Source organism: Pezoporus occidentalis, unplaced genomic scaffold (assembly GCF_034315485.1).
Source record: "Pezoporus occidentalis ecotype Australia unplaced genomic scaffold, CSIRO_AGI_Poc_V1 ctg3, whole genome shotgun sequence".
Lineage (NCBI taxonomy): Eukaryota > Metazoa > Chordata > Aves > Psittaciformes > Psittacidae > Pezoporus > Pezoporus occidentalis.
Genome location: NW_026914940.1, coordinates 12,705,884 through 12,731,920, shown reverse-complemented (window position 1 = coordinate 12,731,920; position 26,037 = coordinate 12,705,884). Strand labels below are relative to the sequence as shown.

Here is a 26,037-nt window from a genome sequence, read left to right as displayed (position 1 = left end):
GTATGACTCTATCCAACTATAATCCCAGCTTTCTCTTTCCTCCCCCTCTAGCTGTGGTGTATCCATTATCAAGGCCGCATTTAAGGGTGTTACTTAGATGACATTCTTTAGGATAGAGACCACTATTTATTTTTGAGAACTACTGTACACAGTTTAACAAAAAAAGAGAAGTGTTTTGAAAAGTGGCACAGTCTGTGACCAGGCTAGAAAGAAAGAGGGAGACCAATGTCTTGACCCCTCTTGTGACTTTGGCCAACATTTCATCCCAGATGAAAGCTTGAAATCAAAGCCTTCCTTCAGCCTTTAAATAAAAGTATTCACTTTTACATCAGTGCTGCTACTTATTCTGTCTGTCAAAAGGCTGGAAAGTTGTAGGGCTAAGGAACTAATACTCTCTAAAGTAATGAGGAAAGCATCTCAAAAGCTATTATCATAGGACATTTTTTGCCTAGAAAGCAGAGCAAACCTGCTCTCACACACAAGACAGTTCAAAAGCATAGTTCAGCTTTTGAATTTTGAAGCCATCTCCTTCATTCTGTGAGAAACGAGAAGTTTATGAAATTCCTGGAAAGATTACACATACTCATCTTCCCTTTCTTTTCTGCCAGTACACCTCGAATGATCTGCTGTCCCTGGGTACTGTGCTCTCCTGAAATGAAAGCTAGAGCTTTTTCTAGGAAATGATTCCTCACAGATGGATATCTGTCACAGCTGCTTCCAAGGGAGTATATAGCGGTTTTGCATGCTACCTGTTCCATCATCCATGAGGCCTCTTCTCACATCTAGCTTCAAAACCCCAGCACCCGGCTGAAAACCTGACAGCTGCCTCCTGGGATGTGAACCAGCAGCAGCTTCCTGGACAACCCAAAGATGACATTCTGCTGGGACCTGTACTACAGCACTGTTCTGATACAAGGCCTCCCCCATGCACAGTACAGGGGAAACATATATGGGAGGAGGTCCTGCAGTGGTTCAAGCCCATCCTGGTCTGTGGCTTCAATCCTGAAGTCTGTCCTTATGTACTGTATCTATTAACACAATCTGGGCTTGGAGCAGCCATTATGGGGCAATCTGTAAGCAACATAATATCATAATTTATGGGACTCTGGCTAAAACACCAACTGATATCAACTTTTCATTTGCTAGTCCAGGGACTATGGGTACGCGACACCCAAAAAGTGCAAAATAGCACTAGTGACTTCAAGCCATAGATTGGCAGCTCGTCTGCTGTCACTAACAGTCTCACTGGAGGAAAGCTTTTGTGGAAAAGTCTCTCTACATGTTACATGGAGTCTGCATTGTTCTTCCACAAGTATCCTATAACTCATTAGTACGCACTTGGATACAATACCGAAGTCTTTTGTCTCTTGAGTAAATGAAAAACTGGGCATGAAGAGTTGGTGCCGAAAGGAAAAAAAAAAAGACAAAACAGATATTCTCATATATTGAAGACATTTTCCATGGCAAAAGCGGCTAAACATCTCACAGATAAGAGATAAATTGGAATAAACAGCTGTCACAGTTAAATAAATATCCTGGATAATGTACAGGACAGAAATAACTGCAGCATGGTCAAACTCCTTTCTTCACTTTATTTAGCTGTTCTTGCACGTAGCTCCCAATCTTTCCAGTGCTTCAGTTAGTGGAGCATTTATTTTTGAGTCAGCTGCATTTGTTAAGACTGTAACAACGAAAGGCATTTCCTGGGAATCTGCAAGGATGAGCAGCAAGAAAGAACAACAGCTAAGGAAATACGGGACCCTAGTAGTGCTTTTTATCTTCCAAGTTCAGATTTTGGGTTTTGATGTTGACAATCGACCTACAACAGATGTCTGCTCGACACACACAATTTTACCTGGACCAAAAGGTGAGGAATATCAGGTTGATAATGCTGACATCAGTACTGATAGAGGCTGATTTTAAAAAATACAGACATGGAGGGCTTGTGGAACAGGCTGGGGATGAGAGATGTGAATTATTGCGGACTATACAAACATCTAGAAAAGTGGAACTGTGATGGGGGAAAGTGATGAAGCAAGGAGATTTGAATTTGCTTTGCTTTAGCTTCAGGAACAGTGTCACCTATTCTGATAAAAGTTAGAGGTGTCCTTTTGCATCTTTCTCCAGCCACATAAATCTTCTTTTACTTCTTGTATTCATCACACAACCAGTACAGCTAGCAGCCACAAATGGAGTGGCTCTGTTTAAAAGTAGGCAGCTATTGTGAACTGTTAATGGTTTGCTTTGCACCTACTGGTAGGAAGAGATATGCAATATTTTAAATGACCAAACTGTCATTATCTCCAGATGTTTACTTGTAAATACAGCTCTGCAGCATTCATCAGATCTGATTTAGCAGCTCTTGTTGAATTAAACAGGACTTTTGCTACAGATTTCAACAAGAGCTATATCAGCTCTGTCATATGCAGGTCTTTTATCTTCCAAGCACTTTGCAGATATCTGGAACAAAATTTTCTGCATTAACTTACTTTTTGTGTAACACAACTAACGTCAGTGGAATTGCCTGGAGGGTATCTCAGTCAAAAAATTGGGTCCCTAATGCACAAATCTATCTTGCAGTGACAGATCTAAAATATATATTCTACACCACGACTACTGCAGTTCGAACTATTGCCTTCTTTTTAGTAATTCATTGTATTTTTCTATAGGCTACAGACTCAGAGAAAAAAAAATGCAACTGATTTAAACTTTAAACAGAAAAAAGATTATCAAGTCAAAAGCACTGCTACAGACTCATTTGTTTTTATGATGTATTATTCAAATGCGTGTTGCTTAAAGGACCACTTTTAATCAGCAAGTTAATTTTTTTATGATTAGAATTCAGGCTTAAACTTTTGCTGCCACAGCATAAATGCAGAGAGATGTAATGATCCCCAAGGGAGCCAGCAGGAGCTTGTTTAGTTAGTATCTGAATAATGGCAGGCTGGAGAACAAAGTTTGACAGAATTGTGTTTAACAAGTCACAGGGCTAATGAGGTGGTCTGGTGACACATGAGAGTAGCTGGGACTCCAGCTGGTTTCTGTGGTCTAGCTCACATAGGGAGCAGTTAAAGGTTGGATATTATGGCTCTTTGCAAGCGTGATCCTGGGAAAGTCAGGATTTAGTCATTACCGGTCCTATTGCCTCCTGGCTGACACCAAGACACATGAGGAGCCAAACAGTATATTGGCACGGTGTTCACTATTACTTTAAGATTAGATTACCATGCCCAAGAAACATGATTGGTAAAAGGAGTATGGAGTAAATCACCCCCAAATTACTGCCTCACTTCCACTGCAGGTCATCAAATACATTTTCCAGTCTATGTGCTATAGTCCTATAAACTAATCTCAGTTCCTACCAGAGCTGAGCTCATCCAGGACAGTTACATGTGGCTCTCAGTGGCACTGGTTGTTTTGACTGACAGTCACCTGGCAATTCAAGACTGAGCAGGCTGCATGTCTGAACTACCCTGTTACTCCTCAGGCATCCTTTGTAGTCAAGGATGAAGCGTGCTGACCTAATATGGCAGAAGAAAGTCTGTCCTGCTGCCAGTTTTCCTCTATCCATCTTATGTCTGCAGACTCAGAGCACATGAGCCCCCAGGCTACGACTACAGCAACACTTCGCTGCTCAAGCTTTAACTCAGATAGATAAGCCACTGACTATTGTTGCTTCAAGTTCTATTTTCTGTGCTACTTCTGTTGTGCCCCTTTGTCCGCCATTCTGAAAATGGATTTTGTTCCATCCTGCGCCAGTTTTACCCCCTCACCTCCAATCTGCTCAGCATCTTCAGCTATAGTAGAACACAGCGATGCTCCCACAAGACAGAGGTGCTGAGCTCACACAGGACATTGGGCAGCTTTTTCTACCACCACATTCCTGTTGTGGCAAATTCCTTCTTCCACATGAACATGGGAGCCTGTAATGGGCCAGAGTAACTAGAAGTGCAAGGAATTAAAAGGTGTTCAATGGCTGTAAGACTTCCTGCACCATCACACCTCACCTATCCCAAATTGTCCTGCCGGCTAGATCCAGCCTGCGGGCTACAAGTGGGATAGTCCCTGGTGCTATGCAGCAGAAATACTACAGTTCTCATCACACTGCACAATGGAGAGGAGAAAGCTGAGGGAGAAGTGAGGTTGGTTTGAAAGGCTCAAGATTTATAACCCTTTATTTCTTGCACTACTGGAGGCTACATTACACACTTCATCATCTAGGCATTCACAGTTGTTATAGGAGCAAGCATCTGACCCTTCTGCATGCTCACCCTGAAAATCATCTGCTGGAAAAGGGTCATTAGTGTTGTAAAAATTGGCCACTTCCACAAGCCTTATGTAACTTGTCAGTGTTAATTTGTGTAAGCCAAGTTCTTCCCCTTCAAAAACATACTCTTCCTTATGCCCATACCAGAGATGTCACAAGAGAAGTATGAGATGAATGAAGGGATGAAAGGAAAGGGTAATTCCAGCCTGATTATCAGGAAGGTCTTCAAACTGGTTGTGACAGTCCCACCAGCTCCCTAAAAACATGAGACAAAACCAGAGGTCTTAGTGTGTAACACAAGGAGCTAGAAAATACTGTGGAAGGATTCAGCCTCCAGGAACAGAAGGATTGCAGTAAATGTCCCGTAAGCCTTTTACACTTTCTGTTGCAATGACAGAACTCAGTCTGAACTGCTCAGCGTTAGAACCGAATCGGAGTTTTAGTCTGACCTCTGGTGGTCCTGAGCGATGCAAACCAGGAGCCTTGCAATCCCTTTCACCTATCAGCTGCTTTTCCATCCCTGGTGCAAGCAAATGGAAGTTGAAGTCTGCTTGTAAGGAATTACGGAAAGAAAACAGGCACTCCAGAAAAAGGGGATAAAAAGAGTAGAGAAAAGCAAAAGCTGCCACCCCAGTTGCCTTTCCTAGGCAATGCTCTGGTTTCTTCTTAAAGAGAAGGGATTATTTTTAATGAGCACAGCCCTAGTGCAATGGCTGCTTTGTTCTGCCTTCCTGAAAAAGCTTTTGAGGTACCCAGCAAGCTGGTTTATACACCAGTTAAAAATAGAAATCTGTGAAGCATTTCCTAGGATCTTTATTGAAATAACCCTAGGAAACCAAGAAAAGAGAAAAAATACATGCTTTGGACCAAACCAGATTTTCAGTACTTGTAACTAGTGATTTTTGGTGTTTGACCTGAGATGTTTAGGAACAGCTTGGTCTCAGCTGGACTGCTGTGGCACAGGACCTCTGAAAACTTAATTAGGTAACACTGATCCACAGCTGAGTAATTAGGGCATTGAAGGCCAAGCTCTGTACTCCATCAACTTCTTGGGCCCAAAGAGGACCAGATCAAGCATAAACAAAATAACGAATTTCCCAGGACAGCAAAGAGCCTGGGCTAGCAAAGCCATTCGTGGCCCTATTGCTTACTTTCCACCTTTCCAAACCTGGAAGCAAGCTGACTGTTCCTGCTGCTGAGGGAGGACCTGGCACTGTGGAGAGGCAGCAACTAACACAGTGATAGCAAAAGTTGGTCCGTGCGCTGGCAGCATCAGGAACACTGCGCTCTGTTCCCCTGGGCTCTGCCTTTGACTGGTGTCCTGGCTCTGTCCTTTCTTCTAGCCTGATCTCTCCTGTAGGCTGCAAGCTCAGTTTTGTCTAACCTGCAAAGGAAGTTTTAAGTAAATGGGCTGTTGACATAGATGAGATGGGATCTGATCTGGTCTGATTAAAACAATAAGCAACAGCATGAGGGCGGAAATAAGCAGAGCACCCAAAGAATTGTTTTCTATACTCCCATTAAAAGCATGAGCAGGGGGAAAGAAGACTGGGATGGGAGCTGGCTCTGTGGTAGTTGATTTGTTTGTGGGAGCTTAGTGTTTCAGAAGACTGGATCTAGATCTTGCTATCTGTCCCAGGTCCCAGCTCATTTCCTTTCAAATCCAGACATGGGAACTTCAAAGGTCTTGAATCAGATCCAGGTTGAGAAACTGGAATGAGATGAAATCTGAAGAATACTGGGGGTTTCCCATCCCAATTTAGACGTAAAATGTTTCCTTATTATTTCTGACAAATGATGCTTATAAACTCTATGACACTGGCTGGGGCCTCAAAATAGCATTTACTGTGGTCTCCAGTATAGCTGTCCATCTCTCTAATTGTGCTTACGCAATTCTACTCCTGGAAAATCTCAAACTCGCTCAGAAACCAGATATGCTCTTATCCACAGTTCCTTCCGAAAATATAAAATGCCTTACCACATCCTATAGGCTGTTCAAACCTATAACTTAGCGCTTAACGTTTGATCTGAAGAGCCCTTTAATTTCAACATATAATTCTGTTTTCATGGCTTTTAGACTTCCCCATCTTAGCTTACATTAAGTTTCAGAAGTTTATCAGCCTGAGCTGCAAAGCATATATGTGGGGACTTGAATCCATAAATTCAAAGTATATTGGCCAGCCTGATGCCTCACTGAAGCCACTGTAATCCAATGGTCTCTGAGATCATGTCAGAATAGCAGAGGAACAGGCTGGGAAAATTAAATCAGGCAAATCAAGTAAAAGGAGACTCAGGAGCAATTTAAATTATTTCGATGTCATTAAAGAGACAGTGTGTGTCCCAGTCATTCACAAAGGCCCACACTTTCCAATAATACAGGTCAGTTTACAGAAGGCTTGGGTCTGGCTCATGCAAGGCAATAGGAGAAGAGGGTCAACAGACATTTATAAGTGGAAAGCAAGAGCAGAGAATCCAGTTTATTCTTGAAGATTCCTTCTATTTCACTAAGGAAGGGCAACTGTCCTCTAATTTGGAGCTGGGTAAAAAAAGACATGTCCAAGAAAAGTAGAATCTGTGGGAGCCCTGCGTGCACCTACAGGACACCTGGAAGAGTGGCTATGGGTGCAGTTGAACACTACAGTTGCACTCATCTGTCAGGTTTTCTGCCAAAACCAGAGGCCAAACATCTTCTTCCCCCACTTTGACAATGTGGTGTTACCTTCACCTTATGCTGGCTCAGCTGTTTACTCAACATACTGTTCATTGAGCTGATTCAGCTCACTCACAAAAAAAAAATGTGTATTTGCCTTCTTGAGATTCCTCTCTTTATTGAGTTGAATTCCTTCAACACAGGGTCAACATCTGGCAGAGGGCAGGGAGGTGTGCAGGCCAGTGCTGGGGGCTGAAGGGAGGAAGAAGGGCAGGGAAGAGGACATTGCATCAGATAGGCAGAAGATGTCAAGGAATCCTGTCCTCACTAGCCATATATAGCTTGAAAGAGCAATATGTATATCCAGCCATATATAGCAAGAATCCCCACTGCTACGGGAAATTCGCTAAGGATCTAAAAAGACACTGAAAGTGAAATTAGAGGAAATCTTGAGGCTTTCCACTGATGTAGTTGTGACGCACTTGTACACTGGAAAAACAAACTAAGCTGTATTTGCTTATTTCTTGGAGTCTGCAACTCCCTCTGGTGACAAAACCTCTCAATAGAGACTGTATGTGCAAGTGCTGCAAAGGTTCACCGTGCTCAGGGTCACTGCGTCCATAGGCTGCAGAGCTAATCCCGTGGCTATCTGTAAGGCTCTGAGGGAGGGCAAGGCATTCAGTTGCTCCTGAAGGGTTCTCAAGGCTTCAGAATGATGCACATCTCCTTGTCCCTTTAGTTTAACGCCCGTGGCAGGCAGAAATCACTTTTGCTTTTCACACTCTGTGGAGGTGGGGAGGGTCCCTACAGCACCTCAGGTGGGACTACAAGTATGAAACATGGAGCTGAGCAGAACTGTGTCATGCATGATCAGAGGGTAAAAAAGCCTAACGGATCCCACACAAAACCTTTGTGGTGGAACATTGACTATACCTAAGAATGCTAAATGTATCCAAGGCAAGCAGTACAAAGCATCCAGGTGCATACTAATCAATATTAACCATTCTTCTCCACTCACAGAATTCAGGCATACCCCCAGGGCTTCTCAAGGACTTTTTGGCTGGTGGTGGACTGTTTCATTTCAGAGTATCTGAGGCAGAAGAATAACTGTGCTGAACCCAGGACACTCAGCATAGGTGGTGTTTCTATCATTTGAAAGGGTGGGTATGCCTGGAGTGTGGGGAGGTGCCCCTGCAAAGAGAGGCTAAGAGCATTAGAATTTCTGTAGTGCTTTGCTCAAGAGATGGGAACTGGAGCTGACCTGAGGCCATGACTTGCCAGCACACCTGAGAAAGTGCCTCAGTAATGGACCCAGAGAGTCTATCAGCAGAGCTCCAAGTGAAACGATTTCATGCTCACAGAGAAACACAGGCATTAATCCAGCTAGGAATCTCCTCCTGCCTTTAGCCTTTAGGCAGCCTGCAGACATACTCTCACCTTGATGCAGTGCTGTCTCTATAGATAAATGTGGACTCCACAATCCCCAGGGATTACACCCTGGTTCTACAAGAACCAGTGTCAGCCCCTGATCACAAGACTTGAAGAGTCACTAAACACATGGGAACAATTCAAATCTTCCTCAATTCACGAATACAAACCAGATAAACTGCCTGCGAAAGATCCAGCAGGGAAATCTAAGTCACTTGAAAGTCAATAAATTATTACTGATTCTTACCAAATCTAACCTCTCAACATTGTGTTATTTAATGAAACTCCTAAAAAGGCAGAGCCCTTTTCAATTGCCTGAAAATCCTGCTCATTATTAGGCCTTCAGCATCTTCCTGAGCCTGTTTACAGGGGAAGGAAGGACTGTGGTTCCCTCTCAATTACAATTAAAATTTTCTAATGGCTGCAAAAGTCATTTACAGCTTATGGCTTCTGCTTCCCTTCTGTCTCACACAGTCCCAAGCTGAAAGAGCCTAGTAATTTATTGCTCCATGCATTCATTTTAATAGTCTGGTATTTAAAATCTGTGACACAGAAGAAGTGAATCAGCTTGAGGGAATACTAACAAGATTGAGAAATGGTCTTGCTTCAGCTACTGGCTCCAAGTGCTTCACCCATGCTTCAAATGCCAATGCAGAGCATTATCTGACATCCTCCCAACCACAGTTTTAAAGTGACAATTTGCTAATTAGGTTAAAACTTAACCTGACCCTGCCCCAAGTGCAAAGCAGCACAAAGGAGAGGTCAACCTTTAGGTATTGGCTACAACCATATGAGGTCAGGATACAGAGGTTTGGTTTTTTTTCCGTAAGAAAACTCATGTTGCACAAAGCACAGTAGTACAACATTCAAAGACCCGATCCAGAGTACTGTCAGGATGTAGATTCTGCTCTGCCAGATTACAAGAACGTGGGTAATACAGTGGGATGGCCTGTCCACGGGAAGTCCCAGAGGAAAGGCTGGGATAGTTATTATAAATTAGAAACGAAGCCTACTCAGCCCCTGCCCAAAACAAGTCACCCAACCTCCCGCAATCCCTCCTACCGGGATGCAAATCACAGCGAGACCACAAGGGGGGAGCATAACCCAAGAATTCACAAAGCCTGAGCTCACTGCGCACAACTACTAAAGGAGGGAACAACGCATTTATAACGCTGTATTATTAAGCACTGGGCTTAATCCAGTTTTACATTAACAATAAATGGTACTATTAATACTGTTTGCTTCTACCCCTGCTTTGTAATGGCCTTCCCCTTCTTAGATGCAATATGGGGTGAAAAGCAGGATTTCCATCCCTTACAGATAGGTAAATTATTATTCTTTCCATTTTCCTAGGTAGGAAAACTAAGGCAGGGTGTGCTAGGCTGCTTTATGACAAGATGAAATAGAAACAGGTGACATATCTTACTGCCCTCTCCCTCAGGCTTTAAGAGGGCTTGAGCAAATATTGGGACTACACAAGGTGCTAGCAATGGAAGTTGAGACACTCTCTAACCTCCCAGAATCCCCAGAACAAACTTTCACACACCTTTTACCCCTTTTCCCTGTTGGCTCTCAGTATAATGGCCCTTACAGGACAACCTAGCTTCATCCCCAGCAGCCCCGTGTGTGAAAAGCTTGCTCCAAAGTCTCTCAGAGAAAATCACTGCAGCTTTCAGTGGCTTGAAACATTGAAACTGAGATTGGAAGAAAACACCTTTGGGAACTATCACAGCTTCTTCACTTGTATATTGGCTTTATTTCCTGGGCTCTATTTCTAAGATTAACTGTCTAAGCAATGTTTCTTACAAAAAAAAAAAAAAAACAAAACCAAAACCACCTTTCTTGCAGAGAGGTCTTTCTTCTGCAGCAAACAACAGCCTCTCTAAAGCCTTTAACCCAACAGAGCAGGCTGCAAGCCACAGGGAATGTAGCTATCTGGCCTGAGTGAGGTAATGAGGACTGCCGTGGTGACAGGCATGGTTTGGAAGGTCAGCAGGAATCTGGTTTGCTCACCTGTGTAATACAGGCCAAAGAAACTCCCTCAGCAGTTTCTACATCAGACCTAGAGTTACAGCATATCTTACACAAAGGAATTCGTTGCATGGGGAAAGGCTGCACATGAAAAGCCTCCTACATCTCCCTCCCCTGCCAAAGAGTGTGGTCATTTGTTAAATATCTCCATGTTGCATTTCTAGTCAGGACTTTTCCAGCTTTTCCACCTCTTGAATCACACCCTGCTTCCTTTCTATTATTACACAGTTTTCCCCTTCTATGGGTTTACAGACCATGAACATACCAGCTCTTAACTTCTCCCAGAATTTCATTTCACAAGCCCTTTGTCAGCCTCTGGGAATCTTCTGAATTTCTGAACTACGAAGAAGTGACTTTTACGCTTTTCTCACGGGTTTTATAGATGGGTTTGGAAAGGACAATTTCTTGGTTTCTGAGTTGTAAATGTTGTTAGCACTGAGGTCAACAACAAAATTAAACTGTACATTCCCTTGCTCTGCTGTTTGATGGTCAGTAGACAAGAAACCAATGCAAGAAGGCATCCTTCCATCAGTTCCAGACCTACAGCTTCAGGTGGATATTTAAGGAGCCTGGCTTTTGGAAATACCCAGTATTTAAGAACCAGTGTTCATCACTCTAGCAAATGCTTCCTGCCTCCAATGCGAAAGGAAGTTCAGCACTTTATCTTTCTCAGCTTGGACCACTGACCTTCCCCCCAAAAGGGCATCTTGACCCACAGGGTGAGCCTGCCCTCCACAAGAGAGTCCCAGCACTGAAGCTTTTTTTGCAGCACATAGGGACACATTCAGCCCAATCCACGTAACTGACATGGAAAGGAGCCAAACAACTAATACTACATTTTATTGGCTGCAATTAATATGCACTACTTCTCATCTGTCATCACTCCACAGAGCAGCCCACAGTATGCCACCTATGGCTACAGAAGTAGGAGAAGGTAAATCAGGAATGAGTGGGCAGTACATTGCAGAAAACAAGAATAAGGCCTAATGAAACAATCAGTCTTAAAGCAACCATGGGAAGCTACTTTCTCCCCCAGCACACAATTAAATCACCCTCTTTGCCACAGGGTATTTATTATAGGAGCCAAAAATGTGAAAGGGTTTAAAAGGTATAAGACTAATCTGTTCAGGGAAGAATCAGTGGTGGCTGTTCACAAGTGGACTGAATGAAATGCTTCGTTCAGGCAAGCCCTTAAACCACTGCTTTCGAGATGCTGGAAGTAGCTGCCTGGGTCATAGTCACCCTCAGCACACCCAGTTCCCTGAAAACCTTGTGCCAGGGTTGGAGGCACCACCCTCAATGAGGCAGGTTATTGGTCTCTTCACAAAACGCTGTTCTGTCCTCACTTATCTTTTGCTGACATCCAGGCTTCCCTCCCTTGGGTCTCCATACACTGAAATGCAGCCTCTTGTCCCCTTCTGGGCTGCAGGCACAGACACAACTGGCTGCCACTCCCACAGGAGATCCCGGCTTGGCCAAGAGACCGTGGCACTGCTTCCCACTGCATGGCACGGCTTACTGCAGACAGCGGCAGGGAACAGGGGCAGAGGCTTTGGAAGCCTGTTCATAGTCAGTGCTGGTCATTTGGTGCAGGGGGGTACAGGGGTTGCCCCCCCTCCAGTATTTTTTGTCTTAAAAAAACAGAGTAAAGATATTCTTGGGATTTGGCAAAAAACTAAGAAGTAGAGGATAAGAAAATCAAATGCAGTCGTGCCTCCAATTTCCTGTGCGATGTGAAGTGAAATTGTATTCTACCTAAGGAAAGATAACATTTCCTTCCTACTAATTGCTGTCTTCTCCTTTATACTGTAAGCTGCTCAGTGAGAGACTGTCTCTTACAATAGTACTTATATGCTACTATATAGGAACCTGTGTCATAGACTCCTGATCTTGTTTGGAGAAATCCCTGTGCTCCTGTAATAAATGCAATGATTTTACGTCTTACAGATATTCTGTGTATGACGTTTTGTAATGGCAAAACATGTTTGTTATACAAATGCCACCTGTCAAAAACTGAAGGTGAGAATTCTGCCCATACTAAGAGCTAAGGTCTATGTTAAGATCTATTTCAACATATTTACATTCCTTTAATTCCAAAAGCATCTGAATACCTTGAACAGAGTCACTACAGAGTCACTAGGCACAATTAAATTCCTATTGCCTCCCCTGGCAGTTCATCCATGTGTGTACAGGTTTCCAAACACAGAAAGATTGGTTTATCTATCCACTTTATAATTAATAGGGCTTAAAGGGAACAACTAGAAGTTGGTGTCATATAATTCTCATGTTGGAATAGCCTCTCCAAAAAGGAAATTATTTAGCTTTTCCTAATGATGGTCAGATTCATCAGCTCTTCTCTGGAAATTTCTGTCATGGCTACTGTGCCTGCAAATAAGAAATTAGTAGGGAAAAACTCCTGTGAACTTTACTTTCTGTGGATGTACAGTTGCACTTACTGCACCAAGAAAAACGTACCATGATGCTTTATTTTCTGTTTTTTGGAAGGGGATGAAGGTGTAAAAGGAGATAGAGGAGAAGTGGGCAAACAAGGAAAGGTTGGACCAAAAGGACCCAAAGGTATTTATGATGGTTTGTTGGCTATTACTGATATATTAATATCATTACACACAACTGTACTGGTGCATATGATCGGTGATCTTTAATGCTTTGCATTCCTGTTGCACCAGTGGATTTCACAATCCTGTCAAACATTAATCAGTGAACCTAACACTACTCACAGAGGTTGTTGTAATTCCTACTGACATGTAAGACAGCTATATATGGCAATAAATCAAAAGAGTCATGTAACAAACCAGTACATTTACTACTGCTCTCCCAAGTAGCTGTCGTAAGGTCATAAGCACAATCTAGAAGACCCAAATCATATGTATAACGAGGAGGAGTACTATTCTTTTAATGACATGATCCTTTAGTTGAAACTGAATTTTGAGAGTTATTTCCTAGTAATAGGAAGTCAGGATGCCCCACAAAATCCAGTCTCAGTTGTCCCTGTTTTGCAGAAAGGCAAGAGGAGACATACACTAAGAAACAGTGCTGCCTCTGATCAAACACCACCTGAGCTGAGCACAAGGAGCCGTGGATGTCTCGGGGTTTGGCTCTGTTAAACATATCCTATAACCATAGTGTGAGCTGGGCAGAGCATACAGAGGCACCAGATGTGTCATGCCTTGCTTGCATGATCTAATTAAAAAGCTTAATTTATCATTAGTTTAATGATAATGCATATCCATGGTCTTTCTTCGGTGGTTTAAGACTAATCAGGAAAGTTTTTACTTTTACAGAAACTTTAAAATCACCCTGTTATTATTGTCAAAATAAAGAAGCCTTTTCCATTTTTAAATACATTTATATGGTTTTGCTTCTTACCTTAAAGAGAAGATAAGGTAAAATACAAGGGAATCGGTAACAATTTCCGAAGCGTCTTAGTGATGTTAAATTCAGTGTGGAAACTGATATTCCGCTAAACTGGGCTGTCATCGGGTGCTCTGAGGATTGGGAAAGCACACACAGCAAAACTAGTACCTTCCTGTTCGCAGTCCTGCTTTGAGAAGGACTCCCAGCAAAGCCACAGGGACTTCACAAGGAAGAAAGAAAGGGTTTTGTCTGGCATGGAGAAAAAGAACACCAAATAAAACCTGCCATCAGCCTTGTTTGGCTGTGAAGTAAAATCAGTATTTTACTGATTTTATTTGAATACTCACTAGCAGTTTTAGTTTGTATTTTCTGTAAGGAAACATGATGTTTCTGCACATTTCAACAGGCAGTTCTAGTAAGGTGCCTTGCAATCTCCTACTGTTGTATGCTGTAGTAGCAGAAATCTGTGCTGTCCTCTGCCAACCATCCTCTGGGCTTCACTCGTTTTGACTTTGCCATGCACGTGGACTAGCCAAGCTCAGGAAAAACAACAGCAGTGAGCCTTGGAAAGAAATGACAGAAATCATCGACACTCTTTTCCTCTTTATTTCTTCTCTCAGGAAACAAAGGACCTGTGGGGGATGCTGGTGACCAGGGAATGCTTGGGAAAATTGGCCCAATTGGTGGAAAGGGTAAGCTCTGGTGTGGGAACTTTCTTGTTTTTTTCCTCAAGGTAAATATGTGTTTTGTGAGAGTTCCAGCTATGGAGTAATATCAAATAACGGCTGAGACCAATGATCCCAACTGAAGTTATGCATAAAGATTGGTGACAAGAGGTAACTGAGATACTGCTTTATTTCCCATATGCAATATAAATGACTTACTTGGCTAAGATAATTTGTTTTATGAGTTAAGGAATCAATCCTCTTTAATGGTAAAAGAGGAAGGGAGAAATCAGGCTCTTGTGAAGTCTCTGAATGCTCTAAAAGAGAAAGCCAAATTTGTGCCTCTGCTTTGGACACTGAAGGCCTAAGTCAATACTCTGCTACTGCTCAGAATGCCACACCTTGTCACCTGCACTGCTGTGGGACATGTGAGCAAGCACAGGGTGGCTCAATAAGGAAAAGGATTTAGGAGTTTTAAGAAAGCACACAAGTAACCAGGGACAACAAGTACTTGCAAATCCAGGTAGGCTCCATGTCTAATTTCATGAAACTATTCTCTAGTTGTCTGAGAAGAACAGGCATTCCTAAAGAGCTACTTAGAAGGAATATAACTTCTGCTGCTAGGAGATCTGCCTTGAAAGCTGAGCAGGGACACCACAATCCCCAGTGGAATTCTGGTCTCTAACCAGCACATAGGGTAGAACCATCTCTCCCGGAGCTTTCCAAGCCAATGTTTTGATTAAACCTTTGATGACCTCTAGCCAGCCATGTATCAGAGAAGAACAAAAGAATTTGGCCAGAAGGACTAATTTTCAGAAGTGCCTAGATGGCTATCTCCTAAAGTTGTCTTCAGTCACCAAAGGAGACTAGAACTTAAGAATCCCACAAATTACTTATCTTTATCTGTAAGTAAACCAATGCTCTGAGCCTTTAAATCAAGCTCACTCTTAACCTGAATGTACAATTTATTTGCCCCTTTTAGTTTTTCTCATTTTCTTTATTTACAGAAGCAAAGGTCACTAAGTCACTGTTTAAATCTACCATGAAACATTCAAGTTCTTAATGAAGCAACTCTGAAATTTCAGCTTGTAAGTGTGCAGTGTCAAGAAATGCTCATTAAAATCATAGCCAACTCCTAATTCATTTTACACAACCATATAAAGGAAAAAATAGCAAAACATGTCCAGCAACAGGGCAGAGCAAGTACTTGTATTTTTTGGCCTCTGAAGGTTTTAGTTCGTAAAAGAAGAGCTGACGTGAATTTCAGATAAAGTCCAGCTGCTCCTGATCCAAATTACAGCTGAGGTTTTTTAAAAAGCTAGTCACCTCCACTTACATAGTAGCACAGCATTTGGAGAAGTATTTCTATCATTCCTATGATTTACAGAAGACACAAGCAATTGGATGAAAATAAGTCACATTTCCATGGACTATAGCTGATATGAAATGCTGCTCCTTACTGACCTCATTTTGTGCAGGTGCTAAATGCTGCCTGCACACATAAAGTGTTGCATACATGAATTCAGTTGCTTAGTGCACATCAGCTTCTGGTGCCTCATCCCATCATGGAGGGCCTCTGTCCTGCAAGGCAATGTGAGAAACCAGGTCTCACCTCTCGCAGATTTCATGAGTGCTTTCAACCTCTCAGGATCATTCTGCAGTTTATGTTCAAAGTAAGTGGCACCAGGAGCCAGCAGCACACAAGGTGCCTGTGTTATCAGTGGGTTAGCTATTAAATGGTTCTCTTTATTTCCATACACCAGAATTTATCACAATTTATTTGACTTGGCACATCTGCCGGTACAGTACATCAGCGCTTCCTATCAAAAGCACACCGTTAATGTATTATTAAACAGGTTTTTCAAATACTCTCCCCTGACATGTGCACTGTCTGAGATCTGAGACTGTATTTTCCTCTTTGTTCAGGTGACAAAGGAGCCAAAGGCTTATCAGGGGTTTCTGGAAAAAAGGGAAAAGCAGGTAAGCTGTGCATCCTCCTCTGCACAATGGTCAAGTCTGCTGGGTCTTTGATTGCAGGGTTGTTTTTTCTAGAGTTTCATAAAGTTTTAGGCCCATGGAAAAACTTGAGAATAGATGAAATGAACAGGAAGAGATTGAAAAAGTTTTGTTTAGAAAAATGAAGGCTTGGGTAGGGACCTGACTGATACCTACGAATATACCAACATAGAGAAACATGCAGAAGAGTAACCTAAATTCATGGGCAATGTTTGATATCACAAAACCTAACACATAGACAGGCCAAAGGTACATTTATACTGGAAACCAGAAGAAAGTTTCTGAATACCAAAGGAATTAAGTCCTAATTCTATTAAGGATTCATATTAATACATATTAGTTATTCTATTAATTTTCCTAATAGGAGCATGGGGATGAAAAGAATAAGTAATTTTAGATATAGCATAATCTGTTGTCAAATAAATGCAATGCATTTGCTCACAGGAGGAGAATTTGGATCTGATGACCCAGAAAATTCTGTTCAGTCCTAATAACCTTGACTGGTTTTCCACCTTGAATGTACACTTGTGTTAATTTTTAAGAGATTTCATATGCAATGCCAGTTTGGTTCTTAATGTGAAATCATCAGCAACTTTTTTCCCCTCAGAATAACAGAGGAACAAACATAAACCTATACCAAGCCAAAATTCAGTTTATCAATGAAAATATAACTGAGACTTCAGTGCTTGAAAGCTGTTGAGTTGGTATAGACTATTACTGCTGGACCACAGCTGCATCCAGCAATTAGACTAACAGAGTCCTTCTACCAAAGTTTACCAGTCCCACCTCTATGCATGCTCACAAAACTCATTCACTGAGAAAGCAACAGTTCCCCATTTCATGGATGCTGATCTTTCTGTTAGAAGGCTGGGGAACCTGTACTATTTACAGATACAAGGTAGACCACTGTCATTCAGATGTGATTACCACAACAAGCTACATCTCTGCAGCTAGATGAAATCAAAAATGAGAAGGGCAGTGGATATGCAAATCCCACACTGATATGGGTGGAAAGAAGATGGCAAACTTTTCTATCCACACTTTTAATAGTAGGGATTCTTAAGCCAGTTAGCAAGAGAGTGTACAAAGCCACAATATAAAGCTCTTTGATCAACAGAACTATGGCCAGTGGGGCAGGATGGGACTGGCTCTCCACAAGTGGAGCCAAGTCTTCAGAAAGTTTGGAAGTGGGCTATAAAGGACCCTCCACACACACACACACAAATTCTTCTAAACAGATAAATCCTCTATTTTTTTTTATTGCATCAGGCACAGTCTGTGACTGTGGAAGATACCGCAGAGTTGTTGGACAACTGAATATCAATGTTGCTCGTCTTAACACATCCATCAAGTTTTTAAAGAATGGTAAGGATCCTTATGTATTTGATATGATTTATTTGGCTCATTGCTATTCTTCCACCATTGCTGCTGTATGGCAGCATCCATAGATGATCTGGTGAGAGGGTTGCACTGTGTGAGGCACTCTGAAAACATATAGAAAAGAGACACCTGTAAGGATATCAGCAGCAGATGACCAAAAGCAACACATAAATTATCAACAGCATAACAGAAAGACTCATGAAAAGCACAAGGCAAAGCTTGCTAACCGCCTCTGCACTGTCAAACTGCTCAAGCTCTGCTGCCACACAGGCAATGAAAGAGAAAAGTTTGTGCCAATCTGCTCCAGAGAGGCAGGGAAAGCCATAGGAACCTACTGATCTTTCTGCTGTACAGGAAGGCTGCAGACATGGTGCCCTTAGTGCTTCCCTCATGCAAGCATCATTTTTCTGTAACAAAGGACCAACACTCAAAGGCACGGGTTATTGCCCAGGGAGGTTGTGAATGCTCCATCCCTGGCAGTGTTCAAGACCAGGTTGGAGGAGGCCTTGGGTGATATGATTTAGCATAAGGTATCCCTGCCCACGGCAGGGGGGTTGGAACTAGATGATCTTAAGGTCCTTTCCAACCCTAACTATTCTATGATTCTATGATTCTATAATACCTAAATACCAATGCCTAAATACCTAAAGGGGGCCTACAAGAAATCTAAAGAGGGACTTTTTACAAGGGTATGTAGTGATAGGACAAGGGGGAATGGCTTTAAACTGACAGAGGATAGCTTTAAATCAGACATTAGGAAGAAGTTCTTTACTGTGAGAGTGGTGAGACACTGGAAAAGGTGGCCCAGAGAAGCTGTGGATGTTCCATCCCTGGAAGTGTTCGAGGCATTGGATGGTGCTTTGAGCAACCTGATCTAGTGGAAGGTGTCCTGCCCGTGGCAGGGGAGTGGAAGCAGATGATCTTTAAGGTCACTTCTAACTCAAACCATTCTATGATTCTGGAAGAAGCCATGTCTGCAGGCAGTGCTGCCACATGGACAGTACAAACTGTTCCCACTGAAAGGAAGGAGGCACATTTCCTGGCATAACAGAGATTTTGAGAAGGCTCAACCACTCTTCTAGGACTAGGGCTCTACCAGTAAACTAAATGTGTTTGAGACGGTTCTCTGGCACTGTGGGCAACCAGCACAGAACAGCACTCATCTATATTACAAATCCTACAAAACTGAATACCATATTACCCAGAGTGTCCCTCTACTAACTAACTGACTGTACCTGGACTAAGTCCTGAATTGTTTGGGAAAGTATTAGTTATCCCAGGTCAAAGCTCTGCTCAGGACCATTCCTGATGGCTATCCATGACCAGGGACAATCAAGTTCCAGCTGCCCAGGCATGCTCCTTGGTACTGCTTAATTCACTAGGATACACACTGGTTGAGAAGTTTGGCTTTTAAAGCTGGTGAGCAGGCAGTTTTTGTCCAAGTCAAAGCCACTTAGTGGCTACAGAGCAGCTCTGAATATCAGGCTGTATTTAAATGTCTTATTTTAGCAGTCACATTGATTTTTGTCTACACAGAAAGGACTTGAAAAGCTATTTATACCCCTGTGTTTCTATCCCAGGGCACTCTTCCACAATCTTTATTCAAAAACATGCAGATCAGTGGGGATGATCCAGATTTGACCATTTAGCATGCCTTTATTTGATTAGTACTACATATCCAGGAAGTAAAGCTTAAGTGTCACAGGAGACATATGCCAATCAGGACTGAGTAGTTCTTGTCCTAATGTGTCCAAGGTGCTTGTCAGTCCCACTAGTAGCATCAACCTTTGATCGTGTCCTCATCATTTATTACAAACTCATCTGTGGGAAGACTTTTCCTCTCTCCCTTTTATTAATTCTAATGTAAAAATCATCTCATTGTCATACTGGAACAGAAGCACCTTCAATATCTGTTGACATGCCATTATGCAATTTTCTTCCCCTTTAAAGTTATAGCAGGCATCAGAGAGACAGATGAGAAATTCTATTACATCGTGAAAGAAGAGAAGAATTACAGAGAAGCCTTGATCCACTGCAGGGACAGAGGAGGAACACTGGCCATGCCTAAAGATGAGGCAACAAATGCCCTGATTGCTGACTACATCTCCAACAGTGGCCTCTTCCGAGCCTTCATTGGGCTGAATGATCTGGAGAAGGAAGGACAATTTGTGTATGCAGACAACAGCCCACTGCAGAACTACAGCAATTGGAAGGAAGGGGAGCCTCATGACCCAGCTGGCCGCAAGGACTGTGTGGAAATGCTCAGCACGGGAGAGTGGAATGACTCTGAGTGCCAAGTCACCATCTACTTCGTCTGTGAATTCCTCAAGAAGAGGAAATAAAAGTGCCACAGAATTCCTCTGGCACCTGCCGTGCATGCAATAATCCCTCCTTCTTCACCCACTGTAGGGAGAGCAGACAACCAGGGACAGGGCTCAGTCCAGCTTTCACCTCACTGGGTTAAGCAAGAGTAACTACTGTTAAGATGGCAGTGACTGTAAAGGCATGCAGGGAGCATCCAGCCAGTTGTGAATTCTGATTTCATTTCTATGTGCCATTTAGGGTGGGCATTTCTATGCATAATTTAGGGGCAAATTTAGAGCACACAGAGGTGAATATGAGCTCATTAATGCTAGGAATGGTAAACTCACTGGTATATTAATTACTGATGTGTTTCACAAAGCCCACAGAGAGAAAGAGTTGGGATTTTTACTTATCTCTGACCTCCATGGGAAATCCTTGCTATTTCCCTGATGACTTCAGAGCTGAGAGAACAGACCTGTTTATTTTTAGATCCTTTTTTTTTTTAGAATCATAGAATAATTGAAGTTGGAAGGGCTCTCTAGAGGTGATCTTGAATCTTCCATGCAAAGCAGGGCCAGCTTCAAACTTAGATTAAAAGTTGTTATGCTTTCCTTAATTTGGCGGTGCAATTATAGTGCCTCATATGCAGGGGAGGACTCACTTATTTCAGCTGCCAATTCTATCGTCTGTCAAGCTGGTCTGAGGTGTGAGAAATTAATTTAGCAATTGCACTTCTGCATGCAAGCCTGCACAGCTTGTAGGCAACCTAAGACTAGGTGGAGCAGTTCTAGTCTCCAGTCCCCCAAAATCTATGAAAAATATGGAGAAGTCTAGCACAAATTGAACAGCGCAAAGGAAGCAACACCATTGCTGCAGGCTGTAAACAGGCACATGTAGTATCAGCTATACCAGTGTGCACTCCTGGCTTAACAAATGCCTCTAGGAATGTTAACTCCCTAACTCAGTAGCCAGTAACATTTGATGCCTCACACTAAAATCACTCGTGCCTTTACAACACTGGAAGCAGCTATACAGGCTTTATCCCCCAAGAACCCAGATTCAGGTGTGATTGAACAACTTAGTCATGCACTTCAGCAGGACTCTTCACAGAACATGAGCAGCAAGCATGAAGGCTTTGCTGCCCAAGCCTGGCTACTCAGATCTCCATGTCAGTATGCCCACAATGGATCATATTTTCATGTCTTTCATATTTTCATACCGGGGAAGCTCTCTTCTTCAGGCACAGGCAACATTTTGCCTTCAGAAGTAAGCCTGCTCTTACTCATGGTTCACCTTTCTTTACAGCAGGAGGTGTCATGCCAGGGCCCCTGTAATGAAGTTCTATAAATTTTCTTTCCTACCTGACACTAAAAATGAAGGAATAATATCTGGAGGCTAAGAAGAATGCTAGACACTAAGCACAGTGCAGCAACATACCCTGCAGGGCACTCTGAGCACTGTCTGCATATGGTCTTCCTCTGTGTATATGAAGAGTTGGACATGCCATGAGCTATTAATGCAGAGGGGCAGCTCCAAGTCTCCCTTTTACTGCTGTGTACAGCACTGCAAAGACAAACAGACAACAGTCTACTTCCTCAACCGCACCCTCAACAGGAAAATCCTCCAAACCATTTAGCTGGTTGTTAGTTTGACTCCAAGCTCATATCTGAGCAATGACCAATGCAGGAGCATCCCAGCAGACTCAGTGACTCAGAACCACTCTTGCAATCCAGTTTCTCTGCCACTTGTTCCTCCAGAAAACCACCTATTGCTACGAGCAGTAAATTACCCATGTTGCCACACACCCTCCAGGGAACTATTCAGGCCCATGAATGAAGGGGTGAAACCACGATTCTTTTTATTGCTGCTCTACTATGCTATAAGAGTGTTTGGGCACATAGGTTCACTTAACACAACATAACTCATCCTGGATTGTTCCCTTCCTGAGAATCGATATTCCCTCAAATTAAGTAGAATTACACTTTTAAGGATCTATAATAATAAACTCATTAAACTAAACGCTTTGGTTTAAGTATCATTAATGGGTAATGATAAAGAATGAGTAATTCAAGAAAAGTTTCTTGAGGAAAAGTAATGCCTTTTAGAAGTTCAAGTGCAGGGCTGTAAGACTCACTTACAGTAGGTCAGTTCTTACGAGTCATACAGAAGTGCCAGAGTATCATCCCTGTGTGTAGGGACAATCACACTGATACACTCTCCACACCCCATCTTAACTTCTGACCCCAAAAGTCACCAATACATGCTTGCCAGACTGGGGGTCCAAATTCTGGAAACTTCTTGGCCATTCTGAGACCACTGGCTGACAGAATCCTTAATGCTACGCTCATCACGAGCTGCCCACTTTTCCATTCTTTTCAGAGGAAACTCAGGGCTGGGAGAAGGTGAGAGAGGACACCACTTTGCTGCAGGATCAAGCTCTGCCTGAGATTGGATCAGGCACTCTCTTTCACGTACAAAATCAGGGAATACATGTCTAAATTGAAACTCTGGTCTTCAGGAGACTGTGAGTTATAAGTAATCCCAGAGCATGCTCCATGTACGGGAAGGAATGATGGTCACAGTCTCTGGCTGTGGAAGCAAGAGAGGAACTCATGCTGAGTTTCTGCAATGGAAGGTCTAGAACTGCCCAGTTCCTCCGTCCTCCTCCTCTCTTACCACATCAGGTTAATCCTTTCTTAAATAGAAAAAATAAACAAAACCAACCCTTTTACCCACTAAATACTCACGTACAGTGGGCAGAGCCATACCAGTTGAAACAAGTAGACCTGCGGTGGCTGTTCCTTTGCTAACTATTGATGAGGAACAGTAGAGGAGCAGAGCAGTGTTCAAGCTAGCCAGGCGTAAGTATGATCAGGTGCTTGCACAACCCATTGCTGCAGCACGAGGTCCTAGTTAATAAATTTTGCCAAGAAGCCTAACTCATAGGCCAAGCCAAATAAAAAAGGCTATCCCACACAGGAAACCTGGCAGGTAGGTCCATACAGCTCTGCACCATGAAATGTGGAGACAAGCTTGAGCATGCACTGACTCAAGTATTATAGCTGTGTTTTGCAGGAAAAATATACTCATTATAATTAGGATTTGGGCTATCACTGCTCACCAATGGAAAATCACTGCGGTGGGTAAAGTACCTTAGGTTTCTCCAGGAAGTGGATGGAGCCACGAATACAGGAAACGGTGCCTGACTATTCAGGATTTATGGTCTGTTAGAGCCTGACACCTAAATCATTTTACCCAATGCCAGTATTATTTTTTCCCATGTTTTTCTTTTCATGATTCCCAGGCTGAACCTTTCTTGTTTCAATTTTTGCTTCTTGTCCTCCTACTAATTACCACTGCGAAGAGCCTGGCTTAACCTTCTGCTGCTATGAGATCCACCTGAAGCTGTTATCTTCTTCAGGCTGGACAAATCCAGTTCCTTTAGCTCTCCCTTACATGGCTGCAACTCCAACAATCATGAGGGCCATTGGCTGAACTTGGCTCCATTTTTTCAATGCTTTTCCTGTCCTGGGGGAGCTCAAAAGGACACAGTGGCTATATGTGGTCTAACAGGTGCTGAGCAGGAGCATAATCCCTTGCATCAAGCTCCTAGCTGCACTCCCTCCAGCAGAGTCAGGATGCTATTAGCCATCTTTGCTGACAGGACTCCCCAGGCCCTTCTCAGAAAAGCCAGTGGGCTCCAGCCTGTATTGGTGCAAGGGACCAGCATTCCCAGATGAGGGAAATTGCATTTGTCCTTGCTGAGTTTCATAAGGTTCCTGTTGGCCCATTCCTCTAGCCAGCCTAGGTCCTTCTGTATGGTAGCCCTGCCAACAGTATATCCACTGGTATGATTTACCATTGGTGAGATCCAATCTGAGTGTTGCCAATCACCACCTTCTCCTTCATAAGCCCAGAAATGTGCTCCAAGAGGACTTGCCCCTTTTAAGTTCCACGAGGACCACAATGACGCTGATCAGTTTATAGTTCCCTAAATAGTCTTTGGCATTTTCGAAGAAGGGTGCAACATTTACCTATTTCCAATCATTAGGAACCTTTCATGATCTCCATATCCTTTCCAATATGATAGAAGCCTTGCAGAGACATCAGACCAGTTTTCTTGGCACCTTGGATGTAGCCTGTCTGGTCACATGGAATCTTCTGGTCAGACTCTCGCAAGCTGTCTGACTAAACACTTATACTTCTTGTAGTTCTATTTGAACCCTTTCCCTAAGCACAGAGGAATGGGATAGCTTGTTGGTAAAGATGGCAAAGAAACTTTAGAATGCCTCAGCTTTACCTGTGTCTGATGCCCCTCCATAAAGCAGTGTTTCCACATTTTCCTTGCTCAGCCTTTTTATACTGACACTACAGTGGAAGCTCTTCTTATTACACTTCCTGTGCAAATCAAAACTGCATTTAAGTTTTGGATCTCCTGAGGCTACCCCTACAAACTCAGGCAGTGTTTCTAAATCATGCCACCATAGCCTGTCCCTGTTTCCACTTCCTCTATGCTGCCTTTTACATTGGAGCTCCACCAAGCTCTCTCTTTAGCCACACCAGTCTATTGATATACCTGCTTGCAACTGTACAGTGAACACAAGACAGCTACCTAAGATCTTGCTACACCCCTGTAGGAATACTTCAGAATGTTTCCTGCTCTCAGACAGCCAGGATTTTACAATCTGCTATATTCTGAAGATTGTCACCTCACACAGTGCAGGCATTATCATCTGGCTTTCCCCATGTTCAGAATGCACAGATACCTATAGTAAACAAAATGTTTTAAAAACTAATTCTAGTAAAAATGATCACAGAATCAATATGTACATTAAGAATATGATTTCCTCAAGCATTTCAAACAATTGCATATGGGCATTCAGCAGATCCACTTCTTTCATTGTCTTTAACATGTTCAATCACGTGAGAAAAACAAAGAAGTTAGCACCTAGAACAATGGAGCACCACATTTTTGACCACAGCCATGAGAATATATAGGCATCTCTAGTTTTACCCACAGTCTTCAACAGCACATTTAGTTGTAGTTCAAGTAGCTGAAATTGCTAGTAAGAAATGCAATTTGACACTGTGTATGATGATAAAAATAGTAAATGTGTCACAGAGAGAGGGATTAATTTATGGTTATTTGGAAAGTACTGCTCTAGATTGTCTTGCTTTAATAGTCTGCACAGGTACAAAAGCCATGGGTTGCCATCTCTTTTTTATTAAAGTCATACGTAACCTACTTAATGTGTAAGAAAGAACAAGCAAGATCAAAGCAGTAGCTTAATCTGGGTTGGTTTTATGCTTGCGTGGAAAGGGACAACAGCAAGTTGTAAAAGAATTCAGTGCCTACCTGCTGCATGCAACACCTCTGACGGCAGCCCTGGGGCCCCACCTTCCCTGGCCTGGGAAGGTTTCTCCACGTGGATGTTTCAACACAGGGAGGAAAAGTTTCACTTGATTTTCATTAGGTGGGTGGGACCAGGAACTTGCATCGCCCTTTTTTGCAGACAGCAGTAGCAGCCTAACAAAGCAGAGTCACTAACTACACAAAACCCTCTGTGGCTGGAAAGAGTGTGTGACCAGGTACATTTCTGAATCCCTAGGACCCTTAACATCCTCAGTGTTATACCTGTGCTTAAGCCTCATTGAAGTCCCTGCTAATCAAGTGCAGATCTACAGATGCTGGGGCAGTACAGGGGCTGTAGCTCCTCTCTGGTATGATGTAGCACAGCATGGGAGCATCTGCAGAGCCATGACCTTCTCATACAATGTAATTTCATCATATCTCTTCCCTTATGTTGCATTTGTCTTTGCTTATGTGCTTTACAAAACAGGTGTAACTTTTTTAAAGTAGCCAGACGTCAACGTCCTGGGTTCAGCAGGACAGTCAATTATTACCTGGGTTTTAATTGTTG

At 42.8% G+C, this 26,037-nt stretch overlaps 1 protein-coding gene and 1 long non-coding RNA gene across 2 annotated transcripts; one reads left to right on the top strand and one right to left on the bottom strand.

The window, feature by feature from the left end:
- Positions 1-1,361: 1,361 nt before the first annotated feature.
- On the top strand, positions 1,362-20,167 carry COLEC10 (collectin subfamily member 10). The gene is made up of 6 exons (XM_062627123.1): positions 1,362-1,867; positions 12,882-12,953; positions 14,372-14,443; positions 16,343-16,396; positions 17,702-17,797; positions 19,763-20,167. The coding sequence occupies exons 1-6, from the start codon at positions 1,720-1,722 to the stop codon at positions 20,152-20,154; spliced, it is 834 nt and encodes a 277-aa protein (XP_062483107.1). The 5' UTR covers positions 1,362-1,719; the 3' UTR covers positions 20,155-20,167.
- LOC134167931 (uncharacterized) lies at positions 17,660-25,547 on the bottom strand. Its single transcript, XR_009966333.1, has 2 exons — positions 25,473-25,547; positions 17,660-17,916 (listed from the first exon to the last, which is right to left on the bottom strand). It is a non-coding gene; the product is annotated as an uncharacterized LOC134167931 (long non-coding RNA).
- Positions 25,548-26,037: the final 490 nt, after the last annotated feature.